Source organism: Cydia splendana, chromosome 1 (assembly GCF_910591565.1).
Source record: "Cydia splendana chromosome 1, ilCydSple1.2, whole genome shotgun sequence".
NCBI classification, from domain to species: Eukaryota; Metazoa; Arthropoda; class Insecta; order Lepidoptera; family Tortricidae; genus Cydia; species Cydia splendana.
Window position 1 is genome coordinate 24,688,981 of NC_085960.1, and position 19,188 is coordinate 24,708,168.

At 37.6% G+C, this 19,188-nt stretch overlaps 1 protein-coding gene across 8 annotated transcripts in view; it reads left to right on the plus strand.

Annotated features, from left to right (window-relative positions):
• LOC134797108 (dachshund homolog 2) overlaps positions 1–18,276 on the plus strand; it is a 174,328-nt gene extending 156,052 nt beyond the window's left edge. For all 8 annotated transcript variants that reach the window (XM_063769342.1, XM_063769350.1, XM_063769358.1 and 5 more), the window contains 3 exons: positions 3,475–3,621; positions 5,600–5,803; positions 16,998–18,276. In XM_063769342.1, the coding sequence (XP_063625412.1) occupies positions 3,475–3,621; positions 5,600–5,803; positions 16,998–17,128 (482 nt within the window). In that variant the 3' untranslated portion in view covers positions 17,129–18,276. The remainder of the gene's footprint in view (positions 1–3,474; positions 3,622–5,599; positions 5,804–16,997) is intronic.
• Positions 18,277–19,188: the final 912 nt, after the last annotated feature.

Consider the following 19,188-nt stretch of genomic DNA (forward strand, 5'->3'; position numbering starts at 1 on the left):
GTTATTACCGACCGGTCCGTGTCGGAGGTCGCGCGATGACAAATGATGCGTACGAGTGGATCGCAGTTTCATTACCAGCCACATTAATTACTAGCCAATGCTTAATGAGAAAACGTTCTTTACTTTTATTTGCTATTTTCCTTTGTTAGTGACTTGGACATTATAATTATTGTACATTTAAATTAAATTAGTAGGTATTCGTAACTGAACGGTACTCTGATCTTTTAAGCAAGGATGCTGGCGGTGCGGTCCCTGCTCAGTGGCTATGTGGCGGTTTGTGGCCATGGCCTCTATTGCTAAAAGGATAGAGAATAAAAATCTATGTTATGTAGCCTACTTATACTCATCAATGTGAACTTGACATGAAAATTCGGAGAGTTGAAAAGTTAATTGGTCAATGGTAATGTATCGCGATAAATTCTAAATTAGCGAATTCAGCGATATACATCGAAGTAGGTAATAAAATATATCAGTTGCGTAGTGATGTGTGGATTCTATACACGAATCCACACATCACTTCGCATCTGATGTAGGCTAGACATATAAATACGTTTAAGATAAAAATGTTTTCTACAATATTATATCTCAAACCCAAAAGTGCCATGAGACTTTTATCAAAATTAATGTTTGTGCAACCCTTAACCTACTGTTAAGTAGGAAAGGCACAGTGAGATTTGAAACGTGTCGTCTTCAAAGTTAAAAACAGTATTGAAAAAGTTTGCAAGATTCAAGTTTGAGTTATTCATTGAATCCAAACGTCGACAGCATTTTTCAGAATTCAATCAAAGTTGCTGTATCGTACCTATATTTTTAATTCTTCATTCCGAGCATGCCCCCAGGACGCTGCGGAAGGCTGTAACTTGCACTTTGTATTATTCATAGTGTTACCGTGACGCGGACGCGCTATCCCTGAAATATCCAAACTAGTTTATGACGCAGATCGAAGCGCTAAATTAACATGCTTCGATTTTGAGTTAACAGTTCTGCAATAGCACTGAAAACTAAATAAAAATGTATTTGGGCCGGAAAACATAACTTTTCTTAAGGATAGGTATCTTTGTTATGTATACTATACTTCTTACGTACTTATTTTTGACGACACCTGAATAAAACATATTTTGTCCGGGTTCTGAATCGCTATCCGAAGTAATAATTAATAAACTTTCAACACAATCGTTTCGCAGAAATCTTATCACGTCTTACTGTCGCCATGACGCCCCTTGGCGAAGGAGGCGTCCATCAACACGCATCGACTCATCATTCGTCAATCGAGCATTCGAGAGAAAAAGATAGACATCGCGCATTGTAACCAGAAAGAAAGGGAAACCTTCATGTAAACCACCGATTATCGACAGTAATAACAAACGAATTACAGACGAGCACTACAAGCACGAATCGAAGGTTTTTAGTCTCCGTGATTGAAATCGAAAAGCTCGATCGAGGAAAAGAGATAGCTTTGCAGTCTCAAAGTTTGGTTACGTGGAGTTATGCATATGATACACGGTCGGAGCATGGCGAGCGGGTTATGCACGGAACCGTTTATTTAGCCGGGGTTTTGTTGTTCTGCTTGCGGTGCGGTATTCGTAGTAATTGTTATTTCGATACGGTGCGAGCGCGCGGTGCGATTAAAGGTGACTTTGACTAAGCCCTGATAGCATTTATGGAACGTAGTACTACAGCTGTTGAGTCAACACGGTCAATCGTTTCTATAGGTACAGTGGCGTTCAAAAGTGCATGGATAGATGTCGACCGTAATGCCTTAATATTACGGTTGAAACATCTCCATGCACTTTTGAACGCCAGTGTACATACTACATACTGGCGGACGTACCATTAAATGAAATGACATTGTCGGGGATTCTCGAATAGGACGTGAACAATCTAATTCTCACTCAGCTGCTTATTGTTATTTTAACCAAAACTAATATGATAATATGATTATGATACCAAACAACAAATGTGTCTGATTGTGTATATAAAAGTGCACCTTAGCTACATTAAGTACTTATGAAAATGAGCATTCTGGGATTAAATTAACTTAGTTTATACTAACAACCCGCCCAGGCTTCGCACGGGTTACACAAAAACTCGACAAATTATACACCTAAACCTTCCACAAGAATCAATCTATTGATATATAGATGAAAACCGCATAAACATCCATTCAGTAGTTTTCGAGTTTATCGCGAACATACACACACAAACAGACAGACGCGGCGGGGGACTTTACTTTATAATGTGTAGTTTTTACTCGCATATTTTAACTATTAGTTAAAGATAAGATACAGATCACTAATTATGTTTTTCCACATTAAAATCATGTTTTCTCTCTTTTGTTCGTTTTTAAGCCGTATGTTAAGTTGTTTTTTACCTCAGCAGCTCGAACAAGGGTACTTTGCTTCTTAAAAACAGTGAACAAAATGCGATTTTGCTCACTGAGTGAGACAAAATGACATTCAAGTGACCTTCATAGTCAAATGTCATTTCAACATGCGGGGTCTAATACAAGTTCGAAATACTTGGGTTCTATTATCTCTGTTAGCAAAAAGAAACAGACAAAAAAAGTTCAAACGACATTCAACGGTATATTGACTGTTTATAATAGACCCCCGAAAAACTTCAGAACGCATCGTTCCAAACCACGTGCGAGCATAATTATGAATAATTAATTAATAAAAATAAAGTTTAAGATTTGATAAAAACTGATAAAAACATTATATTTTAGGTATTTTAAATGTACAATTAAAATAATGAACTCAAAAAATACACAGATTGTCACGCAAAATTCATTATTCTACTTTTAAGACTTTCTACTATAGTGGACAAATAGTACGTATCCGCAATTCGGACCGTATCTTACGAAGTTTTTTATTTACAAAAAAAAGTTGTCGATTGAAGTGTCAGTTGATGTTCGTTAATTCCATATTATTTTACTGAAATTTATTATTACGTTTTGTTTTTGTGATCGATTGCGGTAATTAAACTTAATTGTTAGTACATATATCTTAAGAAAACATGAGTGCATAGGTATTAAGTGAAGAAGAAGGATTACATTTTTCAAGTTGTCTAATTGCTATGTTCTCACTGCTCTGGTGAAAAATTTTGTGTACTACACGAGATCAAAGTTATTTCGCTACGCTCGCTCGTGAATCTATTATAGAAACTTTCGCTTGCACGGGACTCAAATTAAGCACTCCAAGAAATATCAAACTTTGATCTCTTGTTGTACAAATAACTATAGTCTGATAAGATTATTGAGGTTATTCCACTGGAGCATAGTTAGATACCTTACGTGTAAATAGTGTATGGTTGCTTAATGGGGCGAAATCTACATTATAGCCGCCGACTCTACCCAAATGTTTTATTTACCCTATTTCCCTAGCATAATCCGTGAATAAAATAGTGATTACATTCACACTGTATCATATCAAGATATATTATAACAGTATGGTTAATGTTGCTATTTGTTGACAGTGATGTACCAGAAGCGATTAAAGAAGGAACGAAAACAACGGCAGCATGTGCAAGACCAGCTGGAGCTGGAATTGAAGCGGCGGCAAAAAATCGAGGAGGCGCTCAAGCAGTCCGGCGCGCCCGCAGAGATCCTCAGGATTGTTACTGGTGAGTAGGAGTGGATATATGTAGTGACAGCTGAGCTGAAGCGGTGGCGGAGGATCGAGGAGGCGCTCAAGCAGTCCGGCGCGCCCGCCGAGATCATCAGGATCGTTACTGGTGAGTAGGAGTGGATATATGTAGTGACAGCTGAGCTGAAGCGGTGGCGGAGGATCGAGGAGGCGCTCAAGCAGTCCGGCGCGCCCGCCGAGATCATCAGGATCGTTACTGGTGAGTAGGAGTGGATATATGTAGTGACAGCTGAGCTGAAGCGGTGGCGGAGGATCGAGGAGGCGCTCAAGCAGTCCGGCGCGCCCGCCGAGATCATCAGGATCGTTACTGGTGAGTAGGAGTGGATATATGTAGTGACAGCTGAGCTGAAGCGGTGGCGGAGGATCGAGGAGGCGCTCAAGCAGTCCGGCGCGCTCGCAGAGATCCTCAGGATTGTTACTGGTGAGTAAGAGTGGATATATGTAGTGACAGCTGAGCTGAAGCGGTGGCGGAGGATCGAGGAGGCGCTCAAGCAGTCCGGCGCGCCCGCAGAGATCCTCAGGATTGTTACTGGTGAGTAAGAGTGGATACAGTGACAGCTGAGCTGAAGCGATGGCGGAAGATCGAGGAGGCGCTCAAGCAGTCCGGCTCGCCCGCAGAGATCTTCAGGATCGTTACTGGTGAGTAGGAGTGGATCAGTGACAGCTGAGCTGATGCGGTGGCGCGCGGAGGATCGAGAAGGTGCCCAAGCAGTGCGGCGCGTCCGCCTAGATCCTCAGGATTGTTACTGGTAAGTTGGAGTATTAACAAGGGCGGCCAAGTTGAAGCCGAAGAGCGGCGGCAGAGTGCCAAGGGGGCGCTCCAGACTGCTGGAGAGAAAAATTCTACTAGTTTTAAAGGGTGAACAACGTGAGCTCTGGAGTAACTAGAAAGCATCCATGTTTTATTCGTTATAAAAACATACAGCTCCAAACAAGAAGAAAAAGGAGCAAGTTCTAATAGTAACAGAATCGTGGTTTATTACATCATCTATTAAGAACAGCGTAAGCACCATATCTAATACTTGTAGTTACTGTATTATTTGGAATGTAGACTACGAGTATTCCCTTTAGGCGCGTATTTAATAGATATATGCGTAGATAATGAACTCCGCCAACTGAGATTAGTTTAACAAGTTAATCATCATATAAAACGTCTCAGGCATGTCAAATTGTCAATGCTATCACTATCAGACTTATTCAACAAGTTATAATGTGCGTATATGCCTCTGACACGTTAAGTTGCCGTCTGTCAAACTATCTATTGAAGTTCATAAGCAAATTCAATAAAGCCATGAGAGGCTGCGTCGTAATTTAAATCTTAATAGCTTCGGTTTAGTATTGGTAGTTTAATTGTAGATGATATGACTTGTGACCTTGTTGTTTGATGGGGTCGAGTCGAGTGCGTGACGTAAGAAGGGCGGGCGAGCGCTGGTGAAGGCTTGTACTAATCTCCGTGTCAGGAAATCGTTTCGCAGGCCATTTCAAACGAGGGTTCGGTACTGAACTCACACGCATTTAAGTTCAATTTCTTGCATAATCGCTGTTTGCTACAGCATTTATTGGCTGTCAATCAGGCAGATTACCCCGTACCATTTACTTATTAGCCTAGCTTAATGCATACCTACGAGTTTAACATGCGAGTAATGATTCGAGTATTGTTGAACACAGATTATTAAATAGGCAGGTAGATGAAATTATTAGCTTGGTGTGGTCCCCTAAAACTGCTGGCTATTTGGGTGGAGTTTAGTTGTTGTTATCAATTTTACCTTTGCTTGTTTTTTAGGGCACTTAAACAAGCTATACATTTAACAAAACAATTTGGTAGGAAAAACTGGCTTACTATTTATGACAGGAGATTCAAACTTGTTAAGTGAGATATTTCACCATAAAAAAATTCTTAAGGCATATCTGAGGAATCTCCTGTGACACGACCTAACACGGTAGTATGTTTACAGAGAACCTCGCATCACCGACACAGGAGCCGGCGCGGCAAGAGCGCGAGAACGGCGACAGCAAGCCTCCCAGCACGGAACCGCCGGCGTCCTCGCCGCCCTTCCAGCGCGACCCGCCTCGCACGCCCGACAAGCCGCAGTGGAACTACCCGCCGCCGCCCGTCGACATCATGGCCGGCGGGGCCGCCTTCTGGCAAAACTATTCCGGTGAGTATCCCTCACTTTTCGATGCCTCAAACTATCCCTTACGCCGCGTGGTCCGATCGCCTTGTTCGATCAATCGGACTACGAATATTTTTTTTTCCCGTTGGCTCGATCGATCGGGCAGTAAGGACTTCTTAAAGTCTTGTAGTCCTACTATCGGACTAACAGGATTTTAAAAGTTCATCTAGCCCGATTTATCGAACCACAAGGCTGTTTTATTTTCCTGTTGGATCGGTTGATCGGACATATTTTTATCGAAACTGTTAGAGAAGTCTAGTGAATGATTCCTTCATAGAGGTTATCTCATCTTAGCTCATTAAGTACTAACTAGAAACTGGCACGAGATAAACTTTCTTATATTGTCTCCGATATGTTGGGTTCAAAAATGTCAATGTCTAATGTCTAATTTATTAATCTATTGATATTGAAAATGGAGGAAATTATGGATCACGGAAAAAATTATTACGTACGTCGTAAAGGTGGTTGCGTCCCTATCGCTTGAATAAGAGACAGACATACAAAGACAGTAATTTTCGATCGACCGTCATTTGTGTGGTACCAATAATGTTACTATGACATAGTCCTACTGTGGTCTAGGGTTCCAAAATGGTTGACTGTACTGTAAAACGTTGTAAGCTACAGGTTCGTAACGTAATTCCGAACTCGTGTGGATTAAAATTAAATCGCCACAATACGAATTGTCTATCGTACTCGTATCGTAAATAACACAAAATAACCATAAAGGTGTCGGTCGAACCACCAGGAAAATTGAAATTTGTGTAATCGAAATAAGAGGATTTTACAAACTTTGAGAAGTCCTTACTGCCCGATCGATCGAGCCAACGGGAAAAAAAATATTCGTAGTCCGATTGATCGAACAAGGCGATCGGACCACGCGGCGTAAGGGCAAACTATATCTGAAGCCTTCGATGGTCATATAAAAAAAAACTATTTATTTCCAAAAATGTTTAAGTTTACATACATATGTGTGCAAAATCTCTCTTGCTAAAGAAATTGTAGCTCCGTATATTGTATTGTAATAAAAAAACTGACGATATGCGTTATGCACAGATTATATTAAATAATTTACATAGCAACAGCAGCATACAGTAGTAGTACTAAAGACTCAAAAGCATATGTAGTTACGAATAAGAAGTATAATATATTTTTAAGTCATACAAATCACGACTTTCAATAGCTAAGAAGTACCTTCCAATAAACATTCATATTGTGCTTTTATTGGGGTAAGTTTGGTATGAATGTACGATTGCCAAGTTATTGAATCCGCTAAAAGTTAAGGGTAGAGCTCCCTTAAACTGGAATGTTCGCTGTACATACTTGAAAAACTTGTTATTACATCATGAGTTTTAAATTCCAATTGAGCGTGCCAATAAAAACAACACATACAAATAGGTAACTTGTGCATCAGCTCTTTTTTTTCATTCATAGTTTTGTATAATGTTGATAACATTGTATCTTTGTAGAGAGATTTTTTAGAAATTACTGTGAGTTTACATTCAAATGAAAGCTTGAATAATCTTGCGTATTTTCCAGACGAGTACTTAACAAACGAATTGCATTTCAAGTGGAAAGCAACTAATTTAAGTGTTGCCGTACCCCAAGTATCATTCAAGACGCACGCAAACACGCGAAACGAATTAGGCACTCGCAATAGCGAAACGGAAAAAGGTCCCAGCAACTAGTTAGAAGAAAATGTTGTGATTATTTTAGACACGAAACCAAATTATTACAATTAGGTAGCTGAATATTTACGAGTAAGCAGCTAACACACTTACTCGTATGGGTAATATTGAGGCATTGGCTGGATCAATGAAGTCTTTCAAACTATAAGTGTAATTTCTTTTTGTATAACGACGAATATTAAAACTATTTTTCCTACGCCTACAACTAGGTACCTACTTATGTCTTGGCAGTCCTCGAGTCAGTATTTACCTTTATACTAAACGAAGACGGTAAATATGAAAGTTGTTTGGCGGAAAACAAAAGTTAAAACTTGATTCTTTTCAACGCTTCTTGCAGTGCCGTCGGTAAAAAAATCGTAAATTAGAAAAGTTTCTCTCCTTTCTTTGACGAACGGGATGAAAACAAAATATAACGCAGATAGAAGTCTTTTCATTCAAATGATAGGTTTTAATTAAAAATGGGTAATTGATTTTCCACAGTTTTATAGAAAAAGTTTTAAGTTTTAGAAAAGTAACAGCAGGTCGTAAGTTCCAATCCTGACTCGTTCTTATAATAACTTTCTGGGGACTTATGAAAAAAATGTCATTTGACTTGTTTTTAACAACTTAACAGTTCTCAGTTTTACTATGGAAGAAAACGTAGTGTGAAAACTTGCATACATAGATTAAAAAATCGTAAGTAGTGCTAGCGGTTGGCCTAAATCAGCTGCAAATGGTGTTAAAGGTATAAAAATTCGCACGATTAATCTTTAAGCCATTTGAATCAATTTGACCCGTAGCACCAAAAAATAAAAAAAAACGGAAAGGAGTTATGACGTCATCTTTTTTTGTATAGAAAAAAAATATTTTTTGTTCAGAAACCAGTCGTGTGTGATATTAAATGAAAGGGCATTCGGAGCCGGTTCTAAAAATACATCACATTATTATATTTCAGTAACTTGTATTCAATTAAAATTAAAATAATTTTCAAAACATACCAAGTTTGGGCTCCTGCAGATACGATACCGTTGAATTATTTTTTGTAAAATATACCTCAAATAATCAATATCCTCATATCTAACCCAAAGAAATCAATTTCGAAAAAAATTAGATTTTGTATTTTTTTTAATTTTTCTTTATTACAAAGTGTGATGTCGAATTACTCAATACGATTATAATGTCATTCGAGTAAAATAATTCCCGGAGTATTGAAACTTGGTTTACACGTTTCTTAGGTAAGACGCTTTTGGTAAGAAAAAGGATGAGAAAATGTTACGACTTTTTATTAGAGCAGCATTTTTGCATTTTTGCTGATGGGCGCATGAGGGAGTTTATTGCGTCTGCATATGCACGATCTCCTTTGGCAGTCTATAGCACAACCACACCGCGTCAACTCTGTACACACTTTCCAGTGCGTTTCTTGTGTGGTCCAATATTTTGAACATTCAGACTTTTTGGTGTGGACTACGGTCAATGAGGCTGTCTATGCTGCTCAAAGAAATATAGTCTGTCAAGCGATTTCCGCCTGTAGAAAAAAGCGGCAAATTTGATGTCGGCTGTACACACTCGTCGAGAGCCTCTCGCCGAGAGTCTCGGTGCCGCTCCGATCCAATCGGAGAAGCGCGAGACTAGACCAGTAACGGCGAGACGAGAAGAGAGCAGCATGTATTTACCCACTCGTTCTCGGCCTGTCTCGGGGTCTCTCAACGAGTGTGTGTGTTGAAAATTTTATTAATCCTAATATTTAAACTGATACTAATTGATAATACATTAAAGCTCTCCAAAGCACCTCTACGTGTTGGATCTATATCCCCACGCAAGTCTATCAAAAAACCGGCATTTAAAGGCCCGTGAAATCCAAAATGGAGGTACAAATAATAATAATAAATATTAAAGTACAAGTTTTCACAGATCGGCCTAGTCCTACAGCTTAATAAGGGTTGTGTTGTGGGTACTAGACGACGATATATATAATAATATACACCTATATACAAGCCCTGGTAAGGGCGTTTATTTGTGTGATGATTTGATGAACACACAAATAAATGCCCTTACCAGGATTCGAATCTGGGACCTCCTGCTTCATAGGCAGGGTCACTATCGACTAATCTAGGAGGCCGTTTCGTTGATAGATTGATAGATCACAATTTGTAATAATAAAAAATAAAAAATAAATACTAATACTTAATATTTTCGAAATTAATTTCTTGAGGTTAGATATGAGGATATTGGGTATTATTTGAGGTATATTTTAAATAATTGAACGGTATCGTATCTGGAGGAGCCCAAACTTGGTATGTTTTGAAAATTATTTTAATTTTAATTGAATACAAGTGACTGAAATGTAATAATGTGATATATTTTTAGAACCGGCTCCGAATGCCCTTTCATTTAATACCACACACGATTGGTTTCTGAGCAAAAAATATTTTTTCCATACAAAAAAAAGATGACGTCATTACTCCTTTCCGTTTTTTTATTTTTTGGTGCTACGGGTCAAATTGATTCAAATGGCCTAAAGATTAATCGTGCTGATTTTCATACCTTTAACACCATTTGCAGCTAATTCCCGAATTTCAGACTGTACCGTAGGGTGGTCCAAAAAAAATTTTTTTTGAAAACTGTTTCTCCACATAGCTCATTATTGTCTAAGACCTATAAAAACCGTATATATCAATTTTCATAAGAATCGAGTGGCATTTAGAGGTAGCTCAAAACAAACAAAGTTTGAAATAAAAAATGTATGAAGAAAAATTTATTAACCACAAACTATTAAACTAACGAAGATTTAGATGGCACAGGAAACCGTTTTCTGTGATTTGCAACTAGACGGAGAATATATTGCTTCTGTTCTTCGTCTTTGGTAAGAGTCTGGTTGTATTTTTGAATCAAACTGATCCCTCGTTCAGCCGTGTCATTGACAACTCTGACCTTGGCACTCTTTTCCTGTAATTCTAAGAAAACCTTGTTACTTGGCCATTTATAAGATGGAAAGTTCAAAAATAGCTGGCTTTTTTGTTTTCCATCATCATCAAGGATGTCAAAAAAGGATAACGTTCGTTCAGTAACGAAACTTTCTAACTGAACGTTTCCCTCGCCCTGAGTACCCACATCGATGCGTCGAGGAAAGTTAGTATTTTTTGGGCGAGTTAGATTTTTTGCCATTTTGTCTTTGTTTTCTGAAGACACTCGGTCATCAAAAAATGCAAATGCAACTAAATGTTCAGAAAGAAACCAAAGGTGCCTTGCAAAAGCTTTATAAGTTTTTTCACTGATTTTTTTATTAGGGTACGACTTTAGGGTATCCAAAAACAGTAAATCGTTCAATGGTGCTTTGATGCCCAGAGGTGCTTCATTCCAATAACGCACATAAGCTAAAACTGCAAAAAGAGCAAACTGTTCTACGTTTTTGGACTCTCGGCCGGTCAAGTGAAATTGTTCTCGAAACAGATATATTTTAATTGCGTAAATGGCTTTTGACATCCAGCGAGCATGATGCGTGGGGCCAGGTGCTCGGAATCTTTCTTCAACACCTCCGCCGCCCAGAAATAGAAGAGACAAATGTAGAAACTCCTTGTAATCATCTCTCGGTTGCTGGTTTTTCAAGGCATTCGATAAGTATTCTTGTAAATCATTCCGCAGCATATTAAGCATTGGATTTTCAAACAGTTCATTTTCAGCCGCCTTGTACACCGTGTGGTTGAAACTTGGCCACTTTTTTTGGAAACGGTTGAATAATCCTACTTCCGGAGCTCCCGTAGAACCAAACAAAGATGAAAATGCTGCAGAAAGTACAATCTCCATGATATGGTGCCGGCACGCAACCCAAACTAGTTCACTTTCAAGGGCTTTTTCAATTTCTGTACAAGCACCTGTGTGTAGGCCAGTATTGCTTGCTGTTGTATCAAATACGAGTGCTTTTATGGAGTGAGTCATGTTCCATGCCTTAACCGTATCAACGCATGCTTGGGCTTGAGCTTTTCCTGTTCCTCTGTCTATTTTAGGGATAGCTAAAAGCTTTTCATGGCCATTCCCAGACACAAGTATGGCGATTCGATCAACTTTGGTTTTCGATTCATCAATATCTGGCAAGAGTTTGCCGTCCCAGTGGAGAAGCAAGGGTCCATCCATTTCAGGAGCTGTTAGTTCCGCTTGTGCTGCTCTCTCTCTTTCTACTCTTCTGCCACGTCTCACAGAGCTCCGGGAGAGAGTTTTATCTGAAATATTATGCCCTAAAGCCTTGACAATAGCTCCTGCTACAAAGACAGCTCCTCTATCGGGCAAATTTACACGATCTAAAGCAGCGACAACTTCTGCAGATTTAAAAATATTAGTGCATTGGTCTGAAGAAGAAGCCTTAGGTTCTTGGCATAATTTAATATCATAACGTGAGAGTGGGAAACATATTTCGTTGTCGGAACTTTCTGAAGAACTTGACGAATGCTCAGTTATTTCACGTTGCTCATTATTTTCCATACACTCGTATCTCTTCTTGAAATTACCTTCTCTTTGTTCCCGTTGCCTCTTCCTGTTCTCTTTTGCTGTCGTAACAAGATCAACACTGCCCATACTGCACGAAAATACACTTTCCCTTTGTTTTTGTAGAAAAAGTCGGTCTTCCTCATTTTTCATTGTACTAAAAGCATCTTTTGTGGCTATATCAAATAATTTTTCAAGGTCGTTTTCAAACATACACTGACGCATCACATGATTATCACTTTGACGAGCACGGTTCTTTTTCAGGAGTAAGTATTGCGTATGTAATTTAGATAGTTTTCATACACACGAATCGACACGTTGCGTAGGTATCCTCGCTCGCTCCCAAACACATAGAACTGCATCACAGGTATTTTTGTAACTTACTGGCAAGGTATTGCCCTCATCTATATGGTAAAATTGAAGAACACGAAGTACGTCTAATGCTCGAGGCAGTCGTGCCGTAGAAAAACTTGAAATTGACTTCCCTAAAAGCCAATTCCTTGGTGCGGATCGAGTCGACATAGTATTTTTGATGTAAAACTAGGCAACATAAATGATGATTGCATGAGCGACCAGTAAAACTCAATCAATTTTGCACAACGATTTCAACTCATTGACAGACAAAAACTAGCTATGTGGAGGTAGATTTAGAAAACTTTTTTTTTTCTCCATACAACCGTGGACCACCCTACTGTACCGCTATCACTAAAGTGTGTGTGTAAAGTTCCCACCCCGACTCACCGTGGGGACTGAAGCCCAAATCCTATTGTACTTACTTATACATTGATAGGAAGCCTGTACTCGAGATGTATAGGCCGGTGATGTTCATAGAAAATAGTATTGAACGAAACATACATCTTTAACATACATATCTTTCTCGTTGGAACTGATAAGCCACTGACGGTAAGTAATATAAAGTTGAAAAATTAATAAAGAGGGAACTTCTCCCGCGTACTTTATAGGTGAGCTTGTAAAATGAATGGAAATAAAATTGTACCGCACAGGTGCGGCCGAAACCTTTGACGATAATAACTTTTTGTTTACCCTTCAGGAATAAGGACTAGGACCTATTATACCTACCTACCTTATTATAGGTACCTGTAACATAGTATTAACCGAACATTCAAACAATTATTTGTATTTCTAACATATTTATTAAAAAACGCTCTTATATATTATATTTCTTTAAAAAATAGCTTGCAACAAAATTTTGATGAGATTGCCAATGTCAAATACTTATACGCTCGTAGAGTATAAAGTTGTTTGGTAGTTACTTTTAATAAGGTGATAGCTGAATTTTACATACTTATAGCCGCTATGGAATTACCGGCCTTTAGTTAACAAAGAATGGTTAAACGCGTTACAAGATAATTTTTTCACACTTCTACGTTAAATCAAGATTAATGAGTAAAAAATATGTTAGACTTATATCGACTGGGATATGGACCGTGATATTTCGACGTTGTTACATGCATCTAGTGAAACTAACCGTCAATCATTCAAAACTGTTAAAAAATATGTTTTCGAGAAGACTTTGCCATTTTAAAGCCAAAGGGAAAATCCCTCTTCTTTATAAAAAAATACACAATTTTATGTAATGTCATTGGTAGACTTGACATCAAAAAGGTTGGTAAACGATTTGAAGCCAGTGTCAAAGTCACGAACGAGTTGAAGTTTTAAAAAAAGTAAAAAGAAATCTGTTAATAGAAAATCAATCCTATCTCTGCGATTGGCCACGCTCTGACAGTCATCCTACGTACGCCGCCGCGCAACATCGCCCATTTATTGGAATTATCTGGAAGTGTGTCAAGGGATTCGGCAGTGTTTTAAAGCGTCTTACACGACCCTCTTTCCACAAATACCGTTTGAACAACCCTTTTGTGCACAACCTTCTCGAATTCCCAAAAATAATTAATGAACTTTTTTTGTCAGATTTTTTAACAATAATTAATATTGCGATAACAATGAGCGAAGGTGTCGATTGCGGCGTAAAATTAAAATTTTTAATGACGAACTCCTACATACCTTTTTATAGCAATTATTTTTATTTCGGGTTGACGCGTATTCTATTTCAATATCACAATCAAGACTTAACTCGGTTACCTATCTACTGTAAATACACTTGAGGCACTATAGGCACTTGATATGATATATACGTATATCATGAAATTCATGAATAAAAAGCAATAGAATGAACTCCGTGATCGACTTGTTCAAAATGTCCACACGGATACTATTTCTTGTGCAGCTACGTCTGTTGTTGAATCGTCACGGTCATATATTGAATATCTATGATTTTAAAACTAAAAAACTAAAGGAAAGAAGGAAAAAAAGGAAAAGAAGGTAAGGAAAGGAAGGAAGGAAGGAAAGGGATAAGTTCGCCTTTGTACTAATGATATGTGTTCTTTCATGTTTTATGTTTCTTTTTGTACAATAAAGTATTTTACTACTACTACTACTAAAACTTCCCTTCATTCTGTTTTTTAATAACCCAAAGAAATCGGATAAAAGTAGGCAATTCAATACTGCTTTGTGTGACGAAACTTACAAACAAAAATATAGAGTCCAACACCACAGTAAGTTTTTCTGTGGTCCCAATAAGATAAACAATTTGTCGTTGCGACGAATGGGCGGGTATCGTAATTTCTTGCTCGGTTCTCTATTTAGTTATAGAATCGATTCGTTTCTTTTAAAAATTAATCGACAACTTGGTTCCAGCCACCCGTTTTTCTCATCGATTCCAAAAAAAGGAATGTATTGAAATGCCTACGTGAGGCTAACCAATGCTAACAACAAGCAAAATAAAAATGTCGAACTAAGTCACTTCTTCGTCGTTGAGACACGAGGTACCAAACAATTACGACTAAATGAGAATTATTTTTTGAGACACAAAATAAGAAACATTAAAGTTAAACTTTTATTAAGCAAAGCGCTCAAGCATTACGGGTATTTCAAAGAACAAATAGATTATAACAGTCAAAGGAACCGGCAATTCTATTTTAAGAGCGGCAAATGCAAAAATATTACGTATTCAAACAAACCTAATGGGACATTTAAGGGGTGGCAGCGAACTGAAACGGCAAAGGCCGAAGCTTTTAAGTGTATAATATTTAATTGTGACGCCCTAGGCGTATAATCTCGCCCGGGATAATAGGTTTCTGTTTCGGGACAACCCTCGACTGCGACACTTGCGAGTGTGATGCCCTGCAGCCAGTCTTCACTGAGACAAATCGGATTATAATTGAGTTTTTTTTAACTGACGAATGTTTTTCCAAGCAAAGAGTTTCACTCTCCATTCATGTTTCTTTGTTCAAGTAATTAATGTATCAATTGTCTTATATTTGTGTCACTATTGTTTTTTAAAGATCCACCTGTAATGTAAGTATTCAGCACTTAGATAACACAAACAGAAAATAGGCTATAAATTTGGACACTCGAATCATAAATTGTAAACGAATGCCAGGATAAAAAATTGAATTCCCTGTTGAGAAAATGTTCCATCAAAGTAAGCAAAAAACGCGATTCCGTTTATATCTTTTATATCTCGTAAATTGCAGGAGGCGGCAAGCGTTGCATGAAATTGAATAAGCATATTTCGTAAAACGTCGACGTTTTCGGAGACAATTGCCTTACCTCACCTACTCTTGCCTCTTCACGAACTTTGTCAATTTTCTTAAAATCTTATTACTGTGTCTCCTGTTCTTGAGACGTATTTAAGTTTTTATTCGAATCTGTATGTCTTTTTACACATACATTCATATGCTTACATTTGCAGGTACAAATAGGTACCCAGTGTTTAATACTAGTGCTTTGATTTGTCTGTAACTTTTATGTTAGTCTCAACTTTGGTGAATGTCATATAAATTTTATTCCAGTCAACTATGCTATCCGCTTAGTGCAGAAATCATGAGTACCTAAATGGCGTCTTTTGTGTGTGCTTCATAAAAGGGGTGGTGTGTGGTCAAAGGAACTTAATTATCTGAATAGGAATATTACATATCACTTAATGGCATTTCAGGATGCAGTAATTTGTTCACGTTAAATGTTATTTCTGATAACTGTTAACCCTTTAAAAGCTAACAACCTTGAAAGGCGATGTGAGTTGTACACTACCTATTTAAGCGTACGATATCAAAGTCTCCTTCATGTTGTCAAGCAAGGCTTATATTCGCTAGCTTATACCTATGATTTAAATATCACATGGCGCTCATGGCGGGCAAAAAGTAAAAATTTTACCGCGATATACCCACTTCAGTCGTAGGTAGGCATGGTAATCAAAGCGATATGACCAATGACAAAAAAAATACATTAGGTCGTAATGTCGCCACTTATCTTTAAATCTGCCATATGATCTAGGTCTACGTCACCTTTTCCTTTACTTTCTCGAGTCAAATGAACACATAAATGGAGTTCAATAGTAAACGTTTCTACACCTGAAGTTCTGGAAAATTAAACTGATACCTCTGATAAAAAGTTGCCAGATTCCTTGTAAGTCATCACTCACATTTAAGACACATGAGTACATCGGTACATGAAACTAGTTAGCAAAAATAACACGTAACGTAACTTAAATCAAGTTCCTTAGTACCCTTTTGAACGCAATTTAATAATAACGTATATTGCGAGTGACAGGGCAGACACGTTTTTACTGCGAAGTATGTCGAATATTAATTTGGCAAGTGCCACACTTGCGCGAGTCTGTTTGATCTGAACCTCCGCAGAACACTAATGACATTTTCCGGGACGGCACACTTGTCGCCTGAATATGAACTTTAATTTGAATTGTGGCAGTTATTAATTTCGTTTAGTAGTACCACTGTATATATATTGTATGTAAATAAATGATTAAAGAAATTGTGGCAGTACCAGTTCGTCCTGTATAATTAATTATCTTATATATAGCGTATTTGTAACTATTGTTGTGTTGACGAAAGCGAGTTCATTCCTTAATTTGAAAGATCAAGTTTTACCCGTTTTAGTTATACGTATAGACACAAATTAAGGACGTTTACTATATTGTTTATTTTTGTCAACAGAATCCCTCGCCCAAGAGCTGGAGATGGAGCGCAAGTCCCGGCAGCAGGCCATGGAGCGCGACGTGAAGAGCCCGCTGTCGGAGCGCGCCAGTTACTACAAGAACTCGGTGTTGTTCAGCTCGGCCACTTAGCTACCAGACGCCGGGGCCGCCGAACACCCCCAGGAGCACGACAAGCCTGACGAGACCAGGAAACCCATTATCAGCGTCAAACCCGAATTCAGGGAAAAATAATATCCAAAGATTTATTGGAGACTCAATTCGACGGTCCCTAGTGATTATTTCGACTTAGCGAATGGTCGAAAACAATATGTTCATGTACATTAAATGTTCATCCGATTGTTTATTATAGTCAAGTTTTTCGTATAAAGATCTCGATGAAGTAAGTTGTACTTCTCTGTTTTGAGATTAAAAAGCACTACAGTAATGTAAATATTGTTATTGAAGTAAGATACGTAGATTTCGTGGCGAAGTCTCATGACCTCTTCTTCCATAGTAAAATTTGTAAATATCGCTTTATATTTAAATAAGTAAGTCTAACTGTTTATCGACGATTTACGTAATTTATTCGTCAACATTTAATCTTTAACGAGAGTACCTTTTAACTATGCCATATTTATAAGTTAAGAATGAATCATATTCGTTTGACTTTCATGATTTCACTGTACATGTTTTGTATTCCGAGAGTATTTGAGTACCTACCCCACATATCTTTAGCTATGGGCAGTTAATAAAAATCAAATTGGGCTCTTTAATAAATTGATCACGAAAACGGTAGGAATTGATCAAAGACTGTTTTTTGAGATTTTTTTCGTGTTCTACAAGTTGGCTCAAGTTGGTTTTTATCAGGTACTATTTGAGTTCCTAAAGTATTTTTGTTCAGTGAAACTAAATTATATTTTAGGCGGTACCTGTAATTTTTCGTGTAATATACGAATTCGTCGACCATATTGAAAAATAATAGGATTATATTGTGATCTTCTATAATGTAATTTATTCAATTTTAGTGCAATGATTAGATGTAACTTTTACTATATATACATAGGTATCTGCATTACCTTTCGATAGGTTCGTTACGTTAGCTGTTTACAATTACACATTTATACAATTGAAATTTATGGACTGAACACAAAAGAGACAGTTTTGCGTACAATATAACCTAAGTGTTTACTTTAAAGTTTGGTGGCGTAGACGCTGTATAAATAATTATAATCGCTGTATCTCATATCCATAACGAAGAGTCGATGTATGGGTAGCTATCCTTACATTAAGAGCGGTAGTTTTAATATTATATATAAAGTATAAATGATAGTGTTATTTATATGATTAGTTTACGGGGGACTTTAAATGTCTTTAATAACTTACATAAGATTTAGAGATCGTTTCTGGTGTGATATTGGCGCTTGGCTATAATCAGTTGTAGCTTAAACATGAAGTACTTTTGTACTTTGTGGAGGGCCTGGCTTATTCTGGACACCTATAAAAAATGTTATTAGTTCGGAGGAAATAGTCAAGCGCCGACGCGATCGCGAGCACGCGCTAGATTCGACGTTTCATCAGTAATGGGTAATGAATAAAACTTAGTTGTTACTATAAATGTTTAGATGAGCATGTGTGACTGTATGGAGAGAGTGAATGTGGTACTTTTGTATCAGTTACATTTCATTTCCTCGGCATAATGTAGGGGCGACAATACTAACATAACATAGAACAAATTAATACTGTATTTTGCTCGAACTGTCTACAATTCCAGTATCATCCACTGATATTTTTATTCCGGCAGATATTGAGGCTTTTTGTAATAAATACCTTAATATTCAACTTTGTTTGTTGTATGCAATTTTTGAGAGCAAGTGTTATTTATTATTTCTATTATAATTTACTTAAAAATTGTGTGTGTGCCTTGTATCGTAGATGAAAATATCAAGATTAAAAAGTGAAAACATCATTTTGTGTATTTTTTATAGAATTAACTAACATTACGAACCCTCTAACTCAACACGAAATCATCATTATGTTTGACTTGATGCATTATTTTCTAAACATTAAAATCTCTTGACAAAATCATAGTTCAATGAGGGACTGCTACTGTTTTAAAGTACCTATTCATGTGTTACGGCCCGATATGCCTGCCGGAGTGCACGTGCAGTTTAAATGACAGTTGTGTAAGAAGGTTGATGCGTCAGGTCCGA